We start from the raw sequence: 24,913 nt of genomic DNA, 5'->3' as shown, positions 1-24,913 counted from the left end.
CTGCACTCCAGCCTGGGTGACAGAGTGAGACCCTGTCTCAAAAATAAATAAATAAAATAATATTTTAAAAAATCTATGTCATTAAAACAAAACAAAAAAAAGAAATTATAAGGAGGCAGACTGTAGGTCAGTGTAAACAAAACCCTGCTAAGATTCCTTTGCGCCCCTTCCATTTTCTATAAAATGAGAAAAACATATGCTCTAATAATGACAGAGGTGCAGTGACGAGCAGGTGGGGTATGTTCAGAAGTGGTCTTCGACTTTAGGTCCTCATTAAAATGACTTGGAGAGCTTGAAAATCCTGATGCTCCGGCTGCACCCCCAATTAATTCAATCATAACCTCTGGAGGTGAGACTCAGGCACTGATCATTTTTGAAGCTCCCAGGTGATTCCATTGTATAGCCATTGTGTAGTTCCACCAAGAACCATTGATCTAAAATAATTATTAGTTGCTGTCTGGGTGGTTGTGGAAAAATTAGGTTTGACTTGAGGCAGATCTGGCACCCTTTTTAAAGGGCTCATTCACCTAATAATTGGAGGTAAAGGTCGCAGTGAAGCAACTCTGGAGTGAAGCACAGACCACATAGCCAGTCAGTAACACGAAGGACAGTGAAGGTGGCTAAGCAACATTTGTCTACTTGTAGGCACGTGCTAAGCAGTTCAGGGTTGGCTAGCCTCAGGCCTTTCCCCAAGAAGATCCTGAAGGGGAAGATGAGTGACACCCACTGATGGAGTAAATGTTTCTGAACTTTATGGAGGTCCAGAAAAAATCACTCAGAATACCCCTGTATCATCTGTGGGCTGATTTTATGATGATTTTATTAGCCACCATTTTATCATGGGCCTGTAATTGAGTAAATAAATGTATATACCTGTTAAATAATTACTGCCTGAAAGTGATTCTTTTTTACTATGTTTTTTAAAAAATTAAAATCGACACATGATAACGGTACATATTTGTGGGGTACAATGTGATGTTTTGATACCTGTACACATTGTGTAATAATCAAATTAGGGTAATTAGCAAATCCATGTCAAACATTTCTCATTTCTTTGTGGTGAGAACATTGTAAGTTCTCTCTTCTACCTATGTTGAAATACACAATACATTCAAAACATAACAGGTGCTGGTGAGGTTGTGGATAAAAGTGAATGCCTATACACTGTGGGTGGGAGTGTAAATTAGTTCAAGCATTTTGGAAAACAGTGTGATAATTCCTCAGTGATCTAAAAACAGAATTACCATTTGAACCAGCAACCTCATTACTGGGTATATATAGGAATACAAATCGTTCTGCCATAAAGACACATGCACACTTATGTTCATTGCAGTGCTCTTCTCAATAGCAAAAACATGGAATCAACCTAAATGCCCATCAATGGTAGATTGGATAAGGAAAATGTGGTACATATACACCAGGGAATACCATGCAGCCATAAAAAAGAACGAGATAATGTCTTTGGCAGGAACATGGATGGAGCTGGAGGCTATGATTCTAAGTGAAGAAACATGGGAACAGAAAATAAAATTCCATATGTTCTCACTTTAAGTGGGAGCTGAATGATGAGAACACATGGACACATGGAGGGGAACAATAGATACTTGGGTCTAGATAAGGGTGGAGAGTGGGAGGTGGAAGAGAATCAGAAGAAATACCTATTGGGTACCAGGCTTAGTAGCTGGGTGAGGAAATAATCTATACAACACACCCTCGTGACACAAGTTTACCTCTATAGCAAACCTGCATGTGTACTCCTGAACCTGAAATAAAAGTTAAATAAAAAGAAATACACAATACGTTATTGCTAATTATCGTCAGCTCTACTGTGCAATACACCGGAACTTATCCCTCCTTTCTGACTTTGTGTACCACTTGACCAATCTCTCACCACCACCCTCCCTCTCCGCTCTCTTTGGAGAGTGATTCTCTTATTTTTTATTTTTATTTTTGAGAGACAGGATCTCTTTGTTGCCCAGGCAACAAAGTGCAGTGGTGTGATCATAGCTCACTGCAGCCTTGACCTCCTGGGCTCAAGCAATCCTCCATCTCAGCTTCCTGAGTAGCCGAGATTATAGGCGTGCACCACCATCCTTGAGTAATTTTTTATTTTTTGTAGAAACGGGGTCTCACTATGTTGCCCTGGCTGGTCTTGAACTCCTGGGCTCAAGCGATCCTTCCACTGCAGCCTCCCAAAGTACTGGGATTACAGGCGTGAGCCACCACACCCATCCGAGAGTGACTCTTAATCACAGGCCACAGGATATTGCTCTTGTCCATTCCTAGTTTGTTCCAGCTGTATCAAACTGATGGCTGCGCTGTTCTGCTGGTGTTGCTGAGACAGACAAAGGTTGGTTGGGGATCTGTAATAAGGACACTGCATAGCGAAGCAGCCCCAAAGACAAGGGTCTTTACTCACCCCCTCCCTGCCCCTCCCCATGGCCCCGACTCTCCAAGGAAAGAAATCAAGCTAAAGCCCCAGACCCAGCTGTGAAAGTCCTGATGGGTGACAGAGGATCAAACGGCAGCACCTGCCAAGAAGATGATGCATTCTGTATGAATCAGCCCGGTGACTCAGCATCTGATAGAGCTTGTTTGGAGTGTTTAGGGCAAGGGAAGGGTTGGTCCTGCTCTGCTTTGTGTGCTCAGGCCCCCCCGGCATTGGCTGGCCCAGGACTCCCCACTGGCATTTGCCAAGAGTTTCAAGAGACATGAGGTCCAGAATGTCAAAGGCCTGGGAAAAAGTCTGCAAACCACGGCAAGGCAAGGAGCTACAAGCCTGCAGGTCACTGGGAAAAGCAGATTAAGTTGCCTTCAAATATCAGAAGGGGCACTGTGGGAGAGATAGGCTGGGTTTTCCCCGTGTGGCTCCAGAGAGCAGAACTGGGCTCAGGATTGGCCCATACAGGAGCCAGACTGTGACTCAAACAGACCCCTAACTTTATCAACGGCTTTACTAGATCACATGGAAGGTACTGAGCTCCCTGTTACTGGTGGCATTCAAACACGGGCAGGATGACCACCTGATGCAGACATCGGGGTGGGGTAGGAATCAAGTAGTGTGCAAGGCCTGAACCAATCAACCTCTATGATCTACTTAGAATATTAAACATCTGGTGAAGCATTTATGACACTTTCAAAATTCACACTTTTTATTCTCGAAGTTGGATCTTCTGAACCTTGTTTGCTTAGCAGTGGGGATAATCAAGTAATTATTCCCAGGGCATCACAGTGACGGCTGTGAATCATGCTCCTTTCTCCCAAATCCGTTCTTCCTCTCCACCCTTCCCCTAATTCAGCTGACTGAGGCAGATCTCACTGACCTCCAAAGTCTAATTGTTAAAAATATAACTAGATGTATGCCTCCTGTTCCGGATGCTGGGGGAGCTACAGAACAGAAATGTTACAAGGAGCGGGCTCGAAAACAATTCTAACCTCAGGTATTGATAAGGAGGTGGCACTGTCCACAGAAACTGTAGCGGTTACTGATAATTAGACTTTTTTTTTTTTTTTTTTTTTTAAGGGAAAATAAAGTGAAGCCTCTTCTGGGGCATTTTTTTTCCTTCTGGTCTGATGACCTTCTTATCCTTGGCGTGGTACTCGGTGAGGTTGCAGGGAGTCATGGAGATGGTCCATTCTCCATTCCTCATCGTCCAGATGGAAGAAACTCTGGCCCCAGGGTGAAGTGATTGGTCCAAGGTCACTCAGTGCCCTGGAGCACACCTAGGACTGTAATCAGATTTTCACGCACCTGGCCCAGGTTCTCCCACTGCTTCATGGGCTTAGAAGATTCCCCCAGGATGCCTCCTGAAAAGGGCTGGGGTCCTAGTGGCCTTGGGACATTGGGCAAGCAAGGGACTGGGCCTCCACGCTGTGCCTCCATAGTCCTGATCCCGAACGGGAAAACGCAGCCCCTGACCTTGCAGCTCTCCTTTAAGCCCCTTTGTTTCACATGATTTTCAAAGTCTGCCACCCACAGTGGGGCTGCCTATACCCGCCCCGTCCACCCATCGCCCCAACTGTCAGCCCTGGACTTCTCTCCTGTGGCTCAAACATCCCTGGCTCCTAAATGGGCAGTACAGTTTCGTCCCCAAGAAGTAGCTGCACCTCCAGTGTTCCTGGATTTCCCCCTCCCTGCCAGGGTGTGGGGTGGCTGTGACGGGAGGCGCTCCCTGCCCTCAGCAGAAGGAACTCTGGCAGCAGGGGAACAGAGAACCCCTCTGGACACAGATCTGATTCCCTAATTGGCAAGGCTCAGTGCAGAATAAAAGTGCAGGGTCTCTGGTTCAAAAACTATGAAGAATTTCAAGACTGTCACAGTAGCCCATTAAACCAAACGTGGATCTGCAGGGGTCCCACACCCATGAAGCCCACCCTGCTTGGCTGGGTTCCGAGAGGAGAGGATGGGGACAGTAATTGCTTAAGCTCCGTGGATCGAGGGCCCCGAGAGGCCTTCTGGCTCCCCGCATACCTGCTCTGATCACTCCTAAACACAATTCTGTTTCCTCCAGGCCCGGCGGGTCAGTCCAGGGACCCCAGGACAGAGTGATGCTTCCAGGAGTCGGCGTTTCAATAATTCCTGTGCTCTCTTCTCCAGCACCAGGACCCTCTCCAACGCACCCTCATTACGTCTGACTCTTTACTATTTAAAGAGTGGCCAGGGAACTGTGAGGTCGTGAGATTGCATTTTGGACTAGGACAGACGGCCGGGCTAACTGCGTGAGGGGCGCCCAGCGGGACACGCGAGTTCAGGCTCTTCCCTCTTAGGGGTGCCGTCTCCAGGTTGGGGGGCACTGAACAGCCTCATCTCAGTGTCCCCCCGGAGCCAGCACAGCCATTCGCTGTGACGATGCGCCCCCCGGCGCCTCTAGCAGGGTGCTGCACCAGCCCCCACCACCCGGCTTCCAGAAAGCTCCCCGTGCATTCCGCGGCATTCTTTGGGCGTGAGTCATACAGGTTTGCAGCCAGCCCCCAAGTGGGTGTGTGCAAGCCCAGCGATATAAATAGGGCGCCTCCCGGTGCTCACCACGCGGCGTCGCCAGGAGGAGCGCTCGGGCGCCGGGTGCAGCTGACCGGTGAGATGTTCCCCGTCTTCCCTACCCTTGCGCAGACCACACCGGGACGGATGGGCGGGCAGGGGGTGGCAGCCAGGCAGGGAGAGATGACACAGCTCGCAGTCACAACGCTTCCGCTTTCGATGGAGCCCAGGAAGCAAGGGAGGGAAGGTGGCCGGAGCCCCGTCACCAGGGAGCTGTGCCAGAGGCCCAGCGCACTCGCCGCCTGAGCGCAGGCGCTCCAACCACAATTCCGGGGAGGGGGGGAGCGGTAAATAGAGCAGATATAATGATCATCCTTTCGCAAATATGGGGAAACTGAGGCCTGGAGACCTGCCGCGTTGCGGGAGGTCCAGGCTAGCAGGTGACGGAACTGGCCTGCACGGAGCTCCTTCCTGCAGCGTGTCCCCTGCGAAGACGCAAGATGCAGATCTCCCTGTTGTGGCTGTCAGCTTGCATGCATGAGTCATCCAGTTTTCTTCTAAATTCTCTAGCTCTCTGGACCCTGTGCCTGTAAGTATGAGGCTGTGGATTTAAGTATATGCTGCAACCACCGAAATCCTAAGTCACACAAGTTCCCCCAGGCCTCCCATCTCCGATTCCACCGTCTCATTTTACAGATGATAATGAGGTTTAGGACTGGTGCCAACACTAAACAGCAAATAAGAATCAGAATCGGGATTAGAGCCAAAGCCTCTTGACCTTCCAGAATTTCTGGACATAGATTTAAAAAAAAAAAAGAACCTGATTCTTTTTTTAAAGGGCGAGGTTAGAAATTTAAGGTAAGTACAGATAGTATTAAAAAAAGATGCCCATGAGAATGTAAGTTATAATAGTAGTGGGGCATTAGACACAACTGAAATGCCCAATCTTGTGAAAATAGTAAAATTAACTTGAGTCCATGAGAAAGTGGAGCGTTACACAGCCACAAAAGTGTGCTTTAAATAATATTTGAAGACAGTGAATGTGAAGGATCTGGTTGTATAAACTGCATAGAAGACAGAAGGAAATAGACCACAGTGCTAACACTTGCCTCGGGGTGGTGTGAATTACAGGCGACTATTTTTCTTATTTTCTTTTTGGTTTAGTTTCCTCCATTTGAAAAGGCAGATAGGGGCGGGGCTTTGGGCTTGAAACCCTCACCAGCTGGGCCCTTTTCGCTTGTCTTCCCGTCCTCCCCGCAGCTCGCTGTGCGCCGTCATTGATTTTCTTTTTTTTTTTTTTGGAGACTGAGTCTCTCTCTGTCAACCAGGCTGGAGTGCAGTAGCATGATCTCTGCTCACTGAAACCTCCGCCAACCATCTAGGTTCAAGTGGTTCTCGTGCCTCAGCCTCCCGAGTAGCTGGGACTACAGGTGCATGCCGCCACACCTGGCTAATTTTTGTATTTTTAGTAGAGATGGAGTTTCACCACCTTGCCAGGCTGGTCTCAAACTCCTGACTTCAAGTAATCCATCTGCCTCGGCCTCCCAAAGTGCTGGGATTACAGGCGTGATGGCGCATGGCCACGCCATTGATTTTCTTCAGCCTCCAGACCTGCCCAGCTTGGAAAACTTTTGGGAAGCTGCTCAGTTCAAAGCTCCCAGGAGGGTGTGCTTGGAACACAGTTGCTCTGAAAGTCAGCATGGTCCCAACCCTACCTCCTCCTCTTCTTCCCCGGCACAGCCCCTCTGTCCACAGAACCAGACTTTTCTGGTAGAAGGAGCCAGGTCGCGTGGTTTCAGCCTTCTTAGGGGGATGAGGCTGCGTGCTAGAGCGTTGGCCTTGGCCTGGCTCCTCCGCCCAGGGCAGCTGGCAGCCAGGCTCCCAGGAGGCAGAGGAGATGAGGGGGGAGGTGGGTCCAAGCAAAGGAAGGGAGGTTGGCCGTGCAGCCATGGTTCTAGAACATTCCTCAGATCAGCAGCCTCCATATCACCTGCAGACTGGCTGGAAAAGCAGATTCAGACTCAGAACTCACATTATAACCAGCCTGCAGTGATTCATAAGTACTTTAAAAAGTGATCAATCATTTCACCAAAGCAGAGCCACACAGTCCGGGGGACCACAGGTGGCCTCTGTGTGCCTGCCTTGGTTTCCCTGCCCCTCTCTAGACATGTTGATTAGACACTGCCAATGCCAAGCCTCAGCCCTCAGCCTAATTTTGAAGCAGTCAGGATTTACTATGATTACATAAGACCCTCGTGTTTACAGAACACGTTCCCCTCTGTGAGGTCTGGATTAGATCCATTTTACAGATGAAGAAACTGAGGCTCAGATATTTAAGTGACTTGGAAGCAAGCAAAGAACACTGGGTTGGGGGTTGGGAGGGATGGGCTCTTATCCTGGGGTTACCACGAGCATGCTGTGGGCCCTAGGGAGCCTTGTGCCATTTCTAGGCTTCAGCCTCCCCACTAAGGTAGAGGGGTTGGGTGAGAGAACGACTCCCTTCCCAGCTCTGAGCTGGATGGCTCACCGGGGACCCCAGGCTATCTGGAACAGACTCTGTGCCCACTGCTGAGTCTGGACTCCTTTCCTGCATCTTGCCTTTGGCTGCCCTGTTCTTCAGGGCCCAACACTCTGTCTTCTGGTCAGAACCTAGGTCTGAATGGGTTTTTCCAGAAGTTGTTGCTTTCAGGGGCGCCTTGTAGAGGGGTGTTTCTGGCTGCCTTTGTCTCTCTGGCATGACAAAGGCTCTGTTCCTGCTGGAGGCATTTCAGGGCTCAGTGGGCAGCTGGGGCAGAGCCCGTGAGACCACAGCCTTCCTGGTGAGCCTGGTCTCTGCCACCCACCCCGTCTCTGGGGAAGGCGCTGACCCATATCTTCTCCCACGCTGCCCCCAGCTCTGTGCGCCTCATTACTTCTCATGAGAGGCGCTCCTTATTAATGTCCTACCGAGTGTCCAGATGGGCCTGCTGGGCTGTGCTGGCTTTGGATGTGAACCATTTCAGGAAGGGGAACCCCACCTTCCTGTTGGTTCTGTTATGGGAAATGAGTGAGCTCAGATAAGCAGTTCTTGGGAGGGGGGGATGATGGACAGAGTGCAGGGGGAAGGGTTTCTGTTTTATGCAACAGCCTCAGCTTCTGGGAAAGGGTCCATTGTGTAAGACCAGGGTTGTGGCCTGTGCCCCCTGGCTCAGGGCAGCCAGCCCAGTGGTGACAGGAACACTGGCAGGGCAGCCTGCTATGGGCTTAGAGGGATGGGCTGTGTGGAGGGCCTGGCAGAGCAAAGGGACTCATCCTTCCAAAGGGACTTTCTCTGGGAAGCCTACTCCTTGGGCCACTGTGAACCCTCTCTACTCTTAGAAGGGAATTGTCCTTCCTGGCTTCCACTACTTCTACCCCTGAATGCAGACACAGCCCAGCCGAAGGCGCCCACTAGGGATGCAGATGGATTCGGTGTGAGGGCAGCTGCTGCTGCCTCCGGCTCGTGAAAATCAAGTTTGGGTGGGTCGGGTGCGGTGGCTCATGCCTCTAATCCCAGCACTTTGGGAGGCTGAGGTGGGCGGATCACGAGGTCAGGAGATGGAGACCATCCTGGCTAACACAGTGAAACTCGGTCTCTTAAAAAAAAAAAAAAAAAAAAAAAAAAAAGGGAGAAAAACAAAGAAAATCAAGCTCAGGTGGTGCTGAGACGTCCCGGGGGCTGCAGCGCTGTGGTGGATGGGGGTGTCTGCTGGGGGGAGGATGTGCAGGCACATCACAGAGGACGGGGCTGGTCTCTGGGATGCAGTCCTTCTGTGGAGGTGGCATGGGGAGGAACGGATGCGTGACCCAAGGGAGATATTTTCAGTGTGTGACACGATCGACGCCACTCTGGACAAGGGGGCCGGGATGCAGAAAGCCTGTGCGCCTCGCTGATTGTGGGGGAGGATGTGGCTTGGACAACAGCCCAGCTCCTCTGATGCCAGGGTTCTCGTTTCTTCCACTGGATGCTGCTGTCCTGCAGTCCCTCCCTCCCTGCAGTTCCTGCCTTCTCTTTCTTTTGAGGTGTCCATGGCAAGTCTGGTCCTTTCCCCCCATTTCCTCAGGGATAAAAGTGCAGCAGTGCTAGCTCAGGGGACAGAGAAGGCAGTGAAGCCCTGGGGAGCTGCTGCAGGCCGCAGGTGGGCGGGACGCCAGCAGGCTGTCTAGCTGTTTCCATGACTTTCTCCTGTTCCCTGCAAACAGAGGCGTGCGAGGACTCAGAATTAGAGGCATGATGAAGACTCTGCTGCTGTTTGTGGGGCTGCTGCTGACCTGGGAGAGTGGGCAGGTCCTGGGGGACCAGTCAGTCTCCGACAATGAGCTCCAGGGTGAGTAGACCAAGCGTGACGTTCCACTGGGTGGTGAGGTCAGAGGGCAGGGCTGCTGACTCCACTCAGGGCCTCTCTATCAGGCCTGAGTGTTACACACCATTTGATCTTGTGCACTGGATCTGGGTGCCTGTGTCTGGACCCCCTCCGAGCCTCAGTTCCCAGGCCTCTGCCGGCATCAGGCTGTCAGCATTTGCAGGGAATTCCCAAGCCCGTTCTGGCTGCTGCATTTCATTCAGCTGCTCCCTTCACGGGCCCCTTGGCCCAGCTCCCAAGCCTCCTCCATGAAGCTGTGTCTGGACCATCGGAGCTCTTATCCATCTCCCGTTTGGAGTTTGTCCCTCCTGGGAGGTGACCGCTTCTGCAGGATCATTGTTAAAAACCCAGATCAGGCCAGGTTCGGTGGCTCAAGCCTGTAATCCCAGCACTTTGGGAGGCTGAAGTGGGAGAATCACGAGGTCAAAAGATTGAGACCATGCTGGCCAACATGATGAAACCCTGTCTCTACTAGAACTACAAAAATTAGCTGGGCGTGGTGGCAGACGCTTGTAGTCTCAGCTACTCCGGAGGCTGAGGCAGGAGAATTGCTTAAGCCCAGGAAGCAGAGGTCACAGTGAGCTGAGATTGCACCACTGCACTCCAGCCTGGGTGACAGAGCGAGTGTCTGTCTCAAAAACAAAACAAAAAAAACCCCAGGTCAGACCTGGGTGTGAGTCTGTTCCACTTCTCAGTTGGGTGACTCTGAGCCACTATCTTAATCTCATGACCGTTTCCCCACCCCCTGTTTTATTGAGATAATGAACAAATAAAAATTGTGTATATTTAAGGTATATGACGTGATGTCTTGAAATGTACATACATTGAAATGATGACCACTTTTATGGTGGGGTGGTAGGAACACTGAAAATCTACTCTCAGTGAACTTCCAGGTACAGTATGGTGTTATTAAGTGCAAGCACTACCTGTGTGTTTGACCTCCAGAATCTGCTCCTCCTGCCTGACTGACACTTGGACCCTCTATCGTACCACACTTCCCATGTCCCCCTCTGCAAAGTGGGCATGGCAGTGGGGCTGGAGCATTCTGTAAACTGCACATGAAGTGTCTGGCACAGTGCTCGGCGTGGGATAAGCACCAGTGACGTGGCACTTAGGGGACACAGTGTTTCGCTGCATCTGTCACCAGTGCTATGCCTTAGTCATTTCCTCATCTTATTTCTGTCACCTGGCACTGTGCATTGGGAAAAAGAAATACACGTCTGGTTAAACTGAACTCTAGAAAGATTTGTGTCCAAAATAACAGTATTTTATATTTTGATGATTCAAAGCTGACCACTTCTGGGTTTTTGAAAAATATTTTTCCTTGACAAGTTTCTTCTGCACCCGGGTCATTCTCCAGGAGCACACGGCAGTGGCTGGGCACAGCTCTGCCGTTTCTCCCCTGGGTGTGCCGGCTCCCATGGTCTGCATATCTGAGCAGCGAGAGCAAGGAGCCTGTGAGGGGAGCCTGTGCAGGGCAAGGCTGGGACTGCACTACTGCCTGCAGGCGGGGGTGGGGATCCCAGCCTTGACAGCTCCTTAACCGAACGGGCCTCTCTGACCATTCCTGCTCACTCCAGGGTTATATCCCGAGGCCAACCCTTCCTCTCACCTCATGCTACGCTTCTTTTGCAGAAATGTCCGACCAGGGAAGTAAGTATGTCAATAAGGAAATTCAAAATGCTGTCAACGGGGTGAAAGAGATCAAGACTCTCATAGAAAAAACGAACGAAGAGCGCAAGACACTGCTTAGCAACCTAGAGGAAGCCAAGAAGAAGAAAGAGGTCAGGAGGAGTTGAGACGGCTGCCCAGCCTTGACCATCCCACCGGAGGGAGGAGGGGAGGGAGGGGGTCACAGCGCGGTGCCTTGCTGGGTTGCCATGGTGACCCGCAGTCCTCCCAGGCTGTGTCAGCTGATGCCGCAGTTAAGAAGGAGGGAAGGTTTATTCGCGTTTGAAAGCATCAGGGGGTGAGATCTTGGATCTGGATTTGTTATGAGCCTGGCCCAGGGCCTAATGCCCAGATTCATTTTAATAGATGTTTCTAAACCCTGACCACGTGCTGGCTCCAAGCAGGCTCTGAATGGGGTGGCAGCAGGGGCCCGGAGCGGGGTGGCGTCCAACCTTCAGGAAGCTTATCTAGTAGGGGTGATACAGTTAGGGTTAAGGCAGGCACACACTCTGCACCATACATCGTCGTAAAGTTCTGGATTACTTCATAAAGAAACATCTTAAGGCCAGTAGGTCTAGCCTGTGCTTAGTGATTTGACAAAGCCAAAACACTGTAATTCAATGAACAACTTGTTTAAGAAATCAAGTTCCCTAAGATTATCCTAAAAACCTACTCTCATGGTCGCACTACTTCAGGTGCTAAGATGTAGCTACCTGCCAGCTTCATGATCCATCATGCACGTTAAAAGCACTTCAAAGGCTCTGAGAATTTCTGCAGTAAAGAAACCCATATAACTCCAGGAAACCCAGAGTTTTCCAAATTGACCAGGGAATTCCTTTTTTTTTTTTTTTTTCCCGGCAGCTTTGAGCACAGTTCCATGGGAGCAACTTCAGGGAACGTTGGCCCGGATGCGGCTCTAACTCTTCTTCAAGCTTCATGCCCTTTCTTGGCAGTTCTCACCATTCTATGAGAATCCTCACATAGCTCCTGGGGAAGGGCACATTCTGTTCTCACATTTTTGTGGTTATCATTGGAGTCTGACATTCAACAATTCTGGTTTTATAACATACATCAAATTTGGAGAAAAGAGCCTGCTCCTTCTTAGTTGGGAACTAAGTGAACTAGAAGGAAAGGGAGTAGGCACCATGGGCGGCACTTGTATCTTGGCTCAGTGAGAGGTGGGCTGTCCATCCCCAGCAGGTGACAGCGGGTGATGGAGCAGGACACAGACCTCGAATAACTCTGGGGTGTGGATAGTCTAATTTTTTTTTTTTGAAGACTAACACTCATTCATAGAGACTTTAATATAGAAAAGTAGAAGAGGAAACGTTTCTCCATAATCCTTTTGCCCAAGGACAAATCACTGTTAACATTCGATCTATTCCTTCCTACTCTTTTCCTCTGCTTTTTTGACAGTGACTATATTCAAAATTGTGAATTTTTAACATAAATGGTACATATAATATTCAAAATGGATCATAAACGTCCTTTATAATGATGTGCCATCTGTCCTTTGTATGAACCAGTTTGTTTAACCTGTCTCTTGCTTTTAAACATCTGGGTTGATTCTGAATTATTTTTTTGCCATAAATTCATACTGTAACAAATATTTTTAGGCATCTTTTTCTTTGTCAGGGGATTCCTTTGAGATAGAGTCTTTTCTGTTACTGTTTTTTTTTTTTTTTTTGAGACAGAGTCTTGCTCTGTCACCCAGACATGCACCACACACCCAGCTAATTTTTGTATTTTTGGTAGAGACAGGGTTTCACCATGTTGGCCAGGCTGGTCTCGAGCTCCCGGCCTCAAGTAATCTGCCTGCCTTGGCCTCCCAGTGTTGGGATTACAGGTGTGAGCCACCGTGCCTGGCCTGAGATAGGTTCTTAGAGACTCATTGGGTCAAGTGGCATGGGCCCATTAGAGAGTTTTCATAGCTGGTGTGGCTTTGGTGTTGAAAGCTTGCCGATCCCTTTCCGTGCCAGGGGTCATGGTTGCAATAGAAATACAAGATTCAGTGATCCTGCAGCCTGCTTTGGAAGATGGCATTTAAACAACAGAAGCAGAGAATAGAAAATTAGGCTTCAGTGAGAGGTTAGTCACTGAGCAGATGACCAGCGCACCAGGTCGGAGAGGTGGTATCCACATGGGTTCCAGGAGTTGGGAAACTTCCAGGAGTTAGGGAAGAGTTGTATCTTGAAGGGTGGGTGGATTCTTAAAGCCAGGTGGGAAGGGGATTCCAGGTTCATGAATGAGGGGAAGCCTGAGTCACAGCAGGGGTGGGCACTTGCTCACTGGGTGGCCAGCCTGTGAGAGGGCCTGCCCTGGGGCAGAGGGCCTGGCACCCGGCACCTCCGTGGGTGTGTGAGCCTGTGGTCTCTGTGTGGCTCAGCCAGCCTTGTGTCTTCCTGTAGGATGCCCTAAATGAGACCAGGGAATCAGAAACAAAGCTGAAGGAGTTCCCAGGAGTATGCAATGAGACCATGATGGCCCTCTGGGAAGAGTGTAAGCCCTGCCTGAAACACACCTGCATGAAGTTCTACGCACGCGTCTGCAGAAGTGGCTCAGGCCTGGTTGGCCGCCAGGTGAAAAGGGGACACATGAGTGGCCAAAGCTCTGAGTAGGGAAGTCAGGGAACCTAGTGACATATGCTTCATTCCACATGCCAGATGCAGCTGACTAGTACTGGCTGGCTTCATGGGGCCCAGAGTGCCATGCTCCATTAGTAATGTTGAGCATGAGTGCAGACAGTGGAGTCATCAAAGGGAAGTCAGTCAGGTGTCTGCCTTCTCTTAGAAGACTCTTATGCAGCAGTGCTTAGCTGGATGACATAACCAACCACCTCATGGGATGGCAGAGCCCTGTGTCCACTTATGTGGAAGGATTTAAGAATTTTTTTTTGAGACAGGGTTTCACTCTGTCACTCAGGCTGGAGTGCAGTGGTGCGATCATGGTTCACTGCAGCTTCGACCTCCTGGGTTCAGGCGATCCTCCCACCTCAGCCTCCTAAGTATGTGGGACTATAGGCACGTGCCACCATGCCCAGCTAATTTTTGCATTTTTCTGTAACATGGGGTTTTGCCATGTTGTCCAAGCCGGTCTCAAACTCCTAAGCTCAAGTGATCCTCCTACCTTGGCCTCCTGAATTGTTGGAATTACAGGTGTGCACCACTGTGCTCAGCCAATGTAAGAATTTTGTTTGTTTTTGTTTTTGAGATGGAGTTTTGCTCTTGTTGCCCAGGCTGGGGTGCAGTGGCACGATCTCGGCTCACTGCAACCTCTGTCTCCTGGGTTCAAGTGACTCTCCTGCCCCAGCCTCCCGAGTAGCTGGGACTACAGGTGCACAGCACCATACCCAGCTAATTTTTGCATTTTTAGTAGAGGTGGGGTTTCGCCATGTTGGCCAGGCTGGTCTTGAACTTCTGACCTCAGGAGATCCGCTCGCCTCGGCCTCCCAAAGTGCTGGGATTACAGGCATGAGCCACCACGCCCGGCCAATGTAAGATTTTTTAGTACCTTAGTATTGTTCCTGTCCACCACTGTGGGACTTTTTTGATTGGGACTCAGTGAGTTCTTCCAATGCTTGAAGTCACACCAGCAGGTCCTTAGCTGAGCAGGGGTGGGTATCATTGGTGGCCAAAGATGACAGTGGATGAATCTGAAATGTTGGGCCTTGTGACTCTCATGGCCTCCCAGGTGTCTCGAAACGGTCCCCCGTGGAGGGAGGTAGAAGAAAGGGCGTGGACCTGACATTTGGGGTGCTGGGGTCCAGTCCCAGCTGGGCTGTTGGTCATGTGCTGCGTGACCATTACCACGATGGGCAGGGCCTGGCCTGGCTCACCGAGGGGTGGGAGGCCAGGAGGCTGTGGCCTTGGCGAGCTTCTCCTAACTGTGCCCATGCCGGCTGTCGCAGCTCGAGGAGTTCCTGAACCAGAGCTCACCCTTCTACTTCTGGATGAATGGTGACCGCATCGACTCGCTGCTGGAGAATGACCGGCAGCAGACGCACATGCTGGACATCATGCAGGACCGCTTCAGCCGCGCCTCCAGCATCATGGATGAGCTCTTCCAGGACCGGTTCTTCGCCCGGGAGCCCCAGGACACCTACCACTACCTGCCCTTCAGCCTGCACCACCGGAGGCCTCGCATCTTTCCCAAGTCCCGCATCGTCCGCAGCTTGATGCCCTTCTCTCCATTCGAGCCCCTAAACTTCCACGCCATGTTCCAGCCCTTCCTTGAGATGATACACGAGGCTCAGCAGGCCATGGACGTGCCCTTCCACAGCCCAGCCTTCCAGTACCCGTTCCCGGAATCCATACGAGGTGAGAAGGGGTGGAAGCTCACAGCCTTCTGAGTAATCTGTTAGATGCCGAGAACCAGGCTGAGGGCCCAGTGAGTGTCATCTCGATTTTTCCCCAGCAATATCACGAGGGCGGTGTTATCCTTATTTAAAGAGGAAAAACAGAGCTGGGCATGGTGGCTTCATGCCCATGATGCCAGCACTTTGGGAGGCCAAGGCGGGAGGACCACTTGGAGGCCAGGAGTTGGAGACCAGCCTGGCCAACATAGTGAGACCCTGTCTCTACAAAAATAAAAACTTAAAAAATTAGCTGGGTGTGGTGGTGCACACTTATGGTCCCAGCTACATGAAGCTGGAGGCTGTGGTAAGCTATGATCGCACCACTGCATTCCAGCCTGGGTGACAGAGCAAGACCCTATCTCTTAAATAAATAAATAAATAAATAAATGTAACAGTAGGAATCAGTGGGGTCCATCTCTGTGTGGCTGGATACCTGACTCTTTTTCCCTCGTGTGTCCCCAGAAGGTGACGATGACCGGACCGTGTGCAGGGAGATCCGCCACAACTCCACAGGCTGCCTGCGGATGAAGGACCAGTGTGACAAGTGCCGGGAGATCTTGTCTGTGGGTGAGTTGCGGTCCAGACCGAAAGCCCTCCCCTCTGATCACTTGTGTCCTGGGGTCACTGGTGCTACCTTTATGGGGTCAGACAGGTGAGCGTTCGGATTCCAGCTCTGTGGCCTTTGAGCTGTGGCCCAGGGCAGGTCCTGAGCCTCACGCGGCTTGGGTTCCTCATCTTAGAATGGGATGAAGATGCAAGGCTATGCCTGAAGTCAGTGAGACATCGTTAGGGATATGTAAGTGGCCTCTACCTCATCGGGCCCATAATGGAAAAAGTCATCCCCCTGGGACTCCCGGTGATTTTGTTCCCAAGTGCCAAGCATAGTAGGCATCTTCATTTTCTGCTGCAGATTATGAAATTGCAGACAGTGTGTATTTTGTTTAACGAAACTTACCAGAGGCCAAGCACTGTTCTAAACACTCGACATATATTTCCTCATTTTCTCAGAATGACCCTCTGAGGAAACCAAGCCATAGAAAGGTTTAGAACTTATCCAAGATGGACCGGACGCGGGCGAGCTGGGCTTCACTTCTAGGTGTTTGGGAAGTGTTCTTAACCAGAGTGTGGTGTTCTCTCCTGGGACCCCTCACAGCCTCTGGCCACAGAGGTCACAGGTCTCGGTATCTGGGCAGTAGTCCCTTTGGTTGGATGGCTGCTCCCCCAGGCAAATGGAATATTTTCCTTCAACTGTCCCTGTCTGTTTCATCAGCTCTGGTTATGGGTTAACTTCTTTCTGCTTTGAGATAACAGCTGTGATAATATTTGGAATAGTTCCTGGTACACAGCTGTGCATGCTCAGAAAGAGTTAATTGTTTCCCCTTGTAAACAGCTTATCGATCTGGTGGCTTTGCTCTTACTTAATGCCTAGTTTGAGTTTGCCATGGCAGGCTGCCAGGGTCTAGTTAAACAGTCCTAGCCTCACTCCTGTAATTTTAGAAGCCTCTGCAAAATAAACAGTAGTGTTTTAAAGGCTGAAGTTGCAGGGTGTAGATGAGGGCACAACCAAGCATTGGGGCCTTTTCTATAAAAATATCACAGAGTGGCATCAATTACATGGTACCTCGCCGCAAGAAAGTTAGTCACGTTAGGGCCTGAAGAAAATAGCCAGATGCCCCGGCCCAGATTGGACGTCTGGCACTCATTTTCTGTCGCCCAGGCTGGGGTGCAGTGGCGCCATCATGGCTCGATGCAGCCTCGACCTCCTGGACTCAGGCCTGGCGCCAATCTTAACAGTCATTGATTACAGCTGAGCTAAATAGTCTACACTGACGAGGACTGCCTACTGTTATTTAAGATGCTTGCAACCGCATGAGCATGTACTGCCGGGGAGCTCTAAACCAGGATTTCTCAATTTCAGCACTGTTAACATTTTTTTTTTTTTCTTTTTGAGACAGGGTCTCTCTCTGTCACCCAGCCTGGAGTGCAGTGGCACCATCACGCTCACTGCAGCCCAGACCTCCCAGACTCAAGCGATCCTCCTGCCTCAGCCTCCTGAGTCACAGACCACAGGCATGCACCACCATGCCCAGCTAATTTTTTTATTGTTAGTAGAGAGGGAGTCTTGCTATGCTGCCCAGGCTGGCCTCCAGCTCCTGGGCTCAAGTGACCCTCCTACCTCGGCCTCCCAGAGTGCTGGGATTACAGGTGTGAGCAGTGCTGACATTTCCCACCATGTGATCACTTGTGGGGGGCTGCCCTGCGCACGTCAGTGTATTCAGCAGCATTCCTGGCCTCCACCCACTAGATGACAGTAGCTCCCTCCTCTTTGTTGTGACAACCAACTTCAGAAATGGCCAGTCTCCCTGGGCGACAGCATCACCCCAGTTGAGAAACTCTATTCTAGACTACGTCTCTACACCCAAGGATTTTTCTTTTCTTTTTTTTTTTTTTTTTTTTTAAGACAGGGTCTTGCCCTATTGCACAGTCTGGAGTACAGTGGTGTGGTCTCCGCTCACTGCAACCTCTGCTTCCCAGGTTCAAGCCATTCTCCTGCCTCAGCCTCCTAAGTAGGTGGAATTACAGACGTGCACCACTACACCTGGTTAATTTGTATATTTTTAGTAGAGACGGGGTTTCACCATGTTGGCCAGGCTGGTCTCAAACTCCTAACCTCATATGATCCTCCCACCTCAGCCTCCCATAGTGCTGGGATTACAGGTGCGAGCCAATGCACCCAGCTGATTTTTCTTAATTTTAAATTACTTTTTGGTAAACTAGTGAAGGTTATTTATTACATGTTTATTTTCAACCTGCATCTTGTCATTCTGTTTCTTTCCCCACCTAACATTTTATTTTACTATAAATGATTGCAGTCAACATCCTAAAGCATATGCAAAATCTCCCTTCCCCTGACCAGTTGTGTCTGATGTACCCACCTCTGGATATTTTTGAAATAATTTAAGGGGAGAAAAACAGTAGTTTTAAGAGCTAGTGGGCAGTTTCCAGCTCTTAATGAATCTGACGACCTGCAGTCCAGGGCCAAGAGGAGTGAATTCTCTTTTCCCTGCTCTCCTGATGAACTCAGTGACCAGCCATGGGCAGGCAGGTGGGTGGGCAAAGACCCTGGCTACTAGGTGCCGACATGTCAGCTGCATGAACTCTTGGCACCAGAACTGCCACCTCTGCAGACATGCTCAAAAGACAAGCTTGGCCCGGGTACACTGGCTCATGCCTGTAATCCCAGCACTGAGAGGCTGAGGTGGGCAGATCACCTGAGGTCAGGAGTTCAAGACCAGCCTGGCCAACATGGTGAAACCCCATCTCTACTAAAAATACAAAAAATCAGCCAGGGATGGTGGTGTGTGCCTGTAATTCCAGCACTTTGGGAGGCCAAGGTGGGTGGATCACTTGAGGTCAGGAGTTTGAGACCAGCCTGGCCAACATGGTGAAGCCCCATCTCTACTAGAAATACATAAAATTAGCCAGGTGTGGTGGCAGGTGCCTGTAATCCCAGCTACTCTGGAGACTGAGGCAGGAGAATTGCTTGAACATGGGAGGCAGAGGTTTCAGTGAGCCAAAGTTGTGCCATTGCCCTCCAGTCTGGGCAACAAGAGCAAAACTGTCTAAAAAAAAAAGACAAGCTTGGAGGATTATGCAGAACCACAGACCCAGGGTAGGTAGAGCCCGAGCTTAGGAGCTGAAGACCCTGGTTCAATCCTGGGCCCAGACATCTTTTCTTCTACGGCTTTAGGTAAGCTATTTATTAATCCTTCTGTGGGCCTCAGTTTTATTATTGGTGAAATAGACTGCTAATCCTTCAGTCAGAACGGATCCAATTCCTAGAGAAAAGGGATATCCAGAGAGCACCTTCTGCGGTGTCTGGGACGCAGGAGATGTCACATAAATGGCAGCTGTGAGTGATATTCCCTCTCTCTGGAAATGATTCCTGGGAGAGACTAGGGCAGTGAGAGCCACTCCAGGTCGGAGAACTTGACATCAGTGCTTCTGGAAGTGTGGTCAACACTGTCACCAGTTACCACTGTTTAGGTCAGTGGACATATTTTTCCAGAGCAAGGCTTTTCAGGCTGAGTGCAATGGCTCACACCTGTAATCCCAGCACAAACAGATCGGTTGAGCCCAGGTGTTTGAGACCAGCCTGGGCAACATGGAGAAACCCCCTCTCTACAAAAAATACAAAAGTCAGCTGGGTGTGGTGGCACGTGCCTACAGTCCCAGCTACTCACAGGGCTGAGGATGGAGGAAAGCCCAAGCCTGGGAAATTAAGGCTCCAGTGAGCCAAGATCTCACCACTGCACTCCAGCCTGGGCGACAGAGAAAAACTGTCTCAAACAAACGAAAACAAAGACAAAACCCCAAAAGACTTTCTGGATGACGGAAGTGACGTCTAGATTCCCATTCTGAGGCAAAACCTTTATTTGGTTGTGGATGATTCCTTCCCTGAGGGGAGCACTGCTTTCGCTCCCGGCTGCCTGTGGGACCTCCATTCATTCATGGCTCTATCCCTCTGTACCCTTCCCTTCACGCTTCTGCCTTTCATTTCTTCCATCTCCGGGCAGACTGTTCGGCCAACAACCCCTCCCAGGCTCAGCTGCGGCGGGAGCTCAACGACTCCCTTCAGATGGCCGAGATGTTGACCAGGAAGTACAACGAGCTGCTGCAGTCCTACCAGTGGAAGATGCTCAACACCTCCTCCCTGCTGGAGCAGCTCAACGAGCAGTTTAACTGGGTGTCCCGCCTGGCAAACCTCACGCAAGGCGAAGACCAGTACTATCTGCGGGTCACCACGGTGAGTGGTGTCCCGGCCACACGCTGCGGCTGGGGAGCCCGAGCTGTGCCCGGGAACAGGGGCCCAGGTGCCTTTGACGGAGCATTTATCAGGTGGCAGGAAATAGAAAACTTTAGGTGCCCTTATGGCCTTGAAGCCTCATCACCGAGGGAAAATAGAACCGAGGAGCAAAGTAAAAGGGGTCTGAAGTTTGCCCAAGGTGTGAGAGCTGACTTGGATGGGCATTTGATCCTGAACACCTGGCAGCAAAGCCTGTATCCTGTGGTTGCTGCTGTTTTTCTTCTGGTGTACAGACCTATGAATAAATCAGAAGCCTCTGTTTTTTTCTCAAAGCTACGTGGCTGCTTCTGGCGTAAAATGGCTTACGAATTGGTACCTCATTCTCTGCCAGTGACGAAAACTTTCTAGACCAGACATGATGGCTCATACCTATAATCCTAGCATTTTGGGAGGTATAGGCAAGAGGATTGCTTGAGGGCAGTTTAGAGCAGCCTGGACAGCATAGCAAGACTCCCACTCTACAAAAAAATACAAACATCAGCTAGGTGTGGTGGCACACGCTTGTAGTCCCAGCTATTCAGGAGGCTGAAGTGGGGGGACTGCCTGAGCCCAGAGGCCGAGGCCACAGTGAGCTGTAATCAGGCCACTGCACTCTAGCCTGGGTAACAGAGGGAGACCCTGTCTCTAAAAACATATAATACACTAATAAAATAAAATATAAAAAATAAAATAAAACTTATTTCTAGTACTGGGAACCCTTCTTTTTCTTTTCTTTTTCCCTCTAAGCCCCTTGGATTCCTTTTTTGCCCTAGTCTGACCAATGGCTCCCCAAAGTGAGTGTTTGGAAACCACTTTTATCCTCTGGGGTACTCCCTGGCCTGGTCATTTGCAGATGGCATTTGCCTCAACACTTGAGTGTCTCTGAACCAGGTTGCTTCTGTCCACTGAGCTGTACTGATGTCTAGATGCGTGAGAAGAGCTAGGGTCAGCTCTCTAGGTTTCTTGGAGGAGCAGGACTTCCCTATCCAGAGCCTGGCTTCTGCTGCAGAATGCAGGCACAGCGTTTCAGCTCTTCTCTTTTGTTCCATCTAGGTGGCTTCCCACACCTCTGACTCGGACGTTCCTTCCGGTGTCACTGAGGTGGTCGTGAAGCTCTTTGACTCTGACCCCATCACTGTGACGGTCCCTGTAGAAGTTTCCAGGAAGAATCCTAAATTCATGGAGACTGTGGCAGAGAAAGCGCTGCAGGAATACCGCAAGAAGCACCGGTAAGCAGGGGGCCTTTCCTGTGGGCCTGCAGGGCCCCGCAGGGTCTCTGGTAGCCAAAAAAAAAAAAAAAAACAAAAACTGCAGACTCCATAGCCTGGTAGGAATGACTCCGCCTGGAGCCAGAGCCCAAGACAAAGCCAGGAAATTACCAGGATTTTTATGTTTCCTTTGGAGGATGTTTTACTTTGGTGGGTAACTCTTTTCTTTCAGGGAGGAGTGAGAGGTGAATGTTGCTTTTGCATCCACGGGGGCATCTGAGTCCAGCTCCCCCCGAGATGAGCTGCAGCCCCCCAGAGAGAGCTCTGCATGTCACCAAGTGACCAGGCCCCAGCCTCCTGGCCTCAACCTCGCCCAGCCTCTCCCTGCTCTGGATCCTGCACTCTTAACACTCGAATCCGCTGCTCGTGGGAAGAACAGACTTGCTCCCGCATGCAACTAATTCAATAAAACTGTCTTGTGAGCTGAGCGCTCGGAGGCTTCTCTTTTTATGTTGTTTTTGTTTCCTGGCATTCCTTCATTTTGCTATGGGGGAGGAGGGTGGAAAATAAATAGAACCAAAAAGCAGTGGCTAAGATGGTATAGGGACTGTCATATGGTAGAGAATAAAAGAGATATTATGAGCAGCTTGATCCACTTCAAAAACTGCTTGCTTGCAGGAAAAGAGGTGTTTCAACAAGCCAACTGAAATATATTCCTGAAAAATGAAGACTTTCTGTTCTATTGTGGAACTGTCAATGCATTATTCTATTACGAAACTTGTTGATGCCAAGGTGTGGCCATCTCCTAAAGGAATCCACTGAAAGTTAGAATGAGCAGTAACGGTAAGGTATACTTGGTATTTAACGCCTATGGATGTTTTCCTTATGAAAACATTTGGTGGCCAGGAGTCCAAATGAGGCAGTTTTATTTGTTAAGAGCTGTTGCTTTTGCATCAGTTTTCTTTGTAAAGGCTGTTGATTCCCAGCATCCCAGGGGCACCTTGACTGTGGCATTGCCAGTCCCCTGCTAGTTTATATGACCTTTGCATCTTTTTCCCTGGACTACAGGAGTTTCTCCACTTTCGGTCTGAACCATAGCTGGACTGCAGTACCCTATGCTGCCAGCAGGTGGCCATGACTACACATGGTACCGATCTCAAACTTTTTTTTTTTTTTTTTAGACTCATTTTATTTACCCATGGAGGAAATAAAAACCTGTGTACCCCATGATTTGAAACCTTTGGAAAACATAATAAATGCAACATTTGGAACTATAATATAGAAACAAGAGATAATCATACAATGCTTCCAAATGAAGTCTCACATTGGATTTGCTGATTTTTAAGATTCCCCTCTTCTGGATAGATTTCATGGCCGAGATAGAAGTTCATTTGCTTCCACTGACTATTCTCTTTGATGGATATAGGATTTACGGGGTCTAAAGAGAACATACAATTCTAAAGTGTTCATGTTTGAGAGAGAACTCTGCAGTGATCAGGACTGAGCCAGTTTTAGCATAAACTTAGTACTACATTAATGATGAGGGTTGATGCCACACAGTTTCGAGCTTGAGAGTGACTCTAGCCACTATCACTGACATGGTGGAAAGCCAAATGAAACTGCAACAGAAAAACTGTCTTAGAGTCTAAATGATGTGTGCTCTGCTGATATCCGTTCTGTCGTCTACAGTCATGGGCATAAACTGAAGAGCACCACTGGGTCTTAGTCCATGGCATAAAGATTATTCTGAACATAGACACTGTCTTCTGCTTGGACTTCCTTTTTAACTGCATTTTGCAAAGCTTTAATTTGAAGCCTGCTAAATGAAAAGCTTAGTTGTCAAATCTTATTTCTGAAGAAATACTTTCTGGCAGTGATGATACCCAAAAGAGCAAGAGGCACCAAGACAGGCATACAGACTCCAGCACAGATTCCCTTAGTGGGGGGCGGCCATCTGCGGACTATGTGCCGGGGACAGCTGAGTTTGATTGTTATTCCAAAGGCCATCTGAAGACTCTGTCACGGTGTCATTCCCATCGGTTGTGTAGGAGTGCAGTGGCGAGCAGGCACGTTGTGTCCTTGTTGCTTCCTGCAGCGCTGTGGGGTGGGTTTCTGTTGGCTGAGGTGAAGAAGGTGGAGTAGCTGGTCCATGGTTCTGCGTGGGTGATGGCGTTGAGGGAGCAAAGGTAGAGACTGTCACTGTCGTTGGAACAGTGGTGCTCATTCGAACAGCTGTGAAGGTTGGAACAGTCTTGATGGTTGGAACAGGCATGACAACTGGAGTAGTTGTGACCCTGGGTGGTACCATCTCCAATGATAGGGTGATTTTCATGTCATTGAACTACATACACCCTGTGCTCAACACGGCAACAATACAAGCCACTGTCAGACACAGATGTATTTTCTTTTCTTTGGTGGGGGGGATGGAGTCTCACTCTGTTGCCAGGTTGGAGTGCAGTGGCGTGATCTTGGTTTACTGCAAGCTCTGCCTCTCGGGTTCAAGCGATTCTTCTGCCTCAGCCTCCTGAGTAGCTGGACTACAGGCACGTGCCACCACGCCTGGCTAACTTTTCATCTTTTTAGTAGAGACGGGGTTTCACCATGTTGGCCAGGCTGGTCTCGATCTCTTGACCTCATGATCCTCCCGCCTCGGCCTCCCAAAGTGCTCCCAAAGTCAAAGAGACATCCCTTTTGGAAAGATCCCCCAGTAGCTTATAGCATGTGTCCTTCTGATAGGTGACATGGGTTCCATTGGTTCAGATAATGCTATTTGGGCATCTAAGTAAAGAACATCTGCCTCTGTTCTAGCACATGGATGTGACATCTCCCCTGTAGCTGCAGGGTAGCATGGTAGATGGACCTGCCACTCCACCAACCTTTAGAGTAACTAAGGCATCTGCCGGAAGTAGGATGAGACTTAAGATGACCACTTGAGGTGGCATTATGGGGTCGGCCAGTTAGTGAGGAGGCAGTTTTCTCCCAGTCTCAATCTTAAAGCTCGGGCTTTTCACCCATTAATATTCTCTGATTATAGAGTTCTGGTCACCAGATACACCGCAATGGAACAAAACTCATCTGGCCACATCCCAGGTGTGTAGCAAAGTCCACATGTAAATTCATAGCTTAGAATATTCTTATGTCACTGCCAAGGGGCAACTCTCTTTGAAGTTATAAGCAACAAACTTGAAGCTTAATTCACGTTCAAGGTAAGTATTTTAGTATTGCTATCAAGGAAATTCAGAGTAAAGTCAGTGTGATTCACTTAATGATATACATTAATTAAGATTACGGGGTCAGAGGTATTTGTTTAAATGATCATAATTGTAAAGTATATGTCACACTATGTTTCAAAAGTTACTTTCTCTTTTCCATTGTTAAGTTGCTAGACTCTGGCAGTCACTATATTCACTAGATCCAGTTGGTTTTCTTTTTTCCTTTCTTTTCTTTTCTTTTCTTTTCTTTTTTTTTTTTTTT

At 49.5% G+C, this 24,913-nt stretch overlaps 2 protein-coding genes and 1 pseudogene across 5 annotated transcripts in view; 1 reads left to right on the top strand and 2 right to left on the bottom strand.

Annotated features, from left to right (window-relative positions):
* EPHX2 (epoxide hydrolase 2) overlaps nt 1-24,913 on the bottom strand; it is a 113,522-nt gene that overhangs the window by 7,077 nt on the left and 81,532 nt on the right. The gene's annotated exons all lie outside the window — the stretch shown is intronic.
* CLU (clusterin) lies at nt 4,895-21,954 on the top strand. Of its 4 annotated transcripts, none has more exons than XM_032265351.1 (9): nt 4,895-5,075; nt 9,200-9,324; nt 10,996-11,144; nt 13,440-13,610; nt 14,939-15,347; nt 15,848-15,952; nt 19,963-20,192; nt 21,285-21,460; nt 21,672-21,954. In XM_032265351.1, the coding sequence occupies exons 2-9, from the start codon at nt 9,228-9,230 to the stop codon at nt 21,679-21,681; spliced, it is 1,347 nt and encodes a 448-aa protein (XP_032121242.1). In that variant the 5' UTR covers nt 4,895-5,075; nt 9,200-9,227; the 3' UTR covers nt 21,682-21,954. The 4 variants fall into 4 exon arrangements, with proteins under 4 accessions (XP_032121242.1, XP_032121240.1, XP_032121241.1 ...); XM_032265349.1 differs by lacking the exon at nt 4,895-5,075 and adding an exon at nt 5,548-5,567; XM_032265352.1 differs by lacking the exon at nt 4,895-5,075 and adding an exon at nt 8,632-8,652.
* LOC116541290 lies at nt 22,602-24,874 on the bottom strand (annotated as a pseudogene).

The sequence above is a fragment of the Sapajus apella genome, unplaced genomic scaffold (genome assembly GCF_009761245.1).
Source record: "Sapajus apella isolate SASKATOON/1434 unplaced genomic scaffold, GSC_monkey_1.0 scaffold150, whole genome shotgun sequence".
Classification (NCBI taxonomy): Eukaryota; Metazoa; Chordata; class Mammalia; order Primates; family Cebidae; genus Sapajus; species Sapajus apella.
This window is presented reverse-complemented; position numbering and strand designations above follow the sequence as displayed.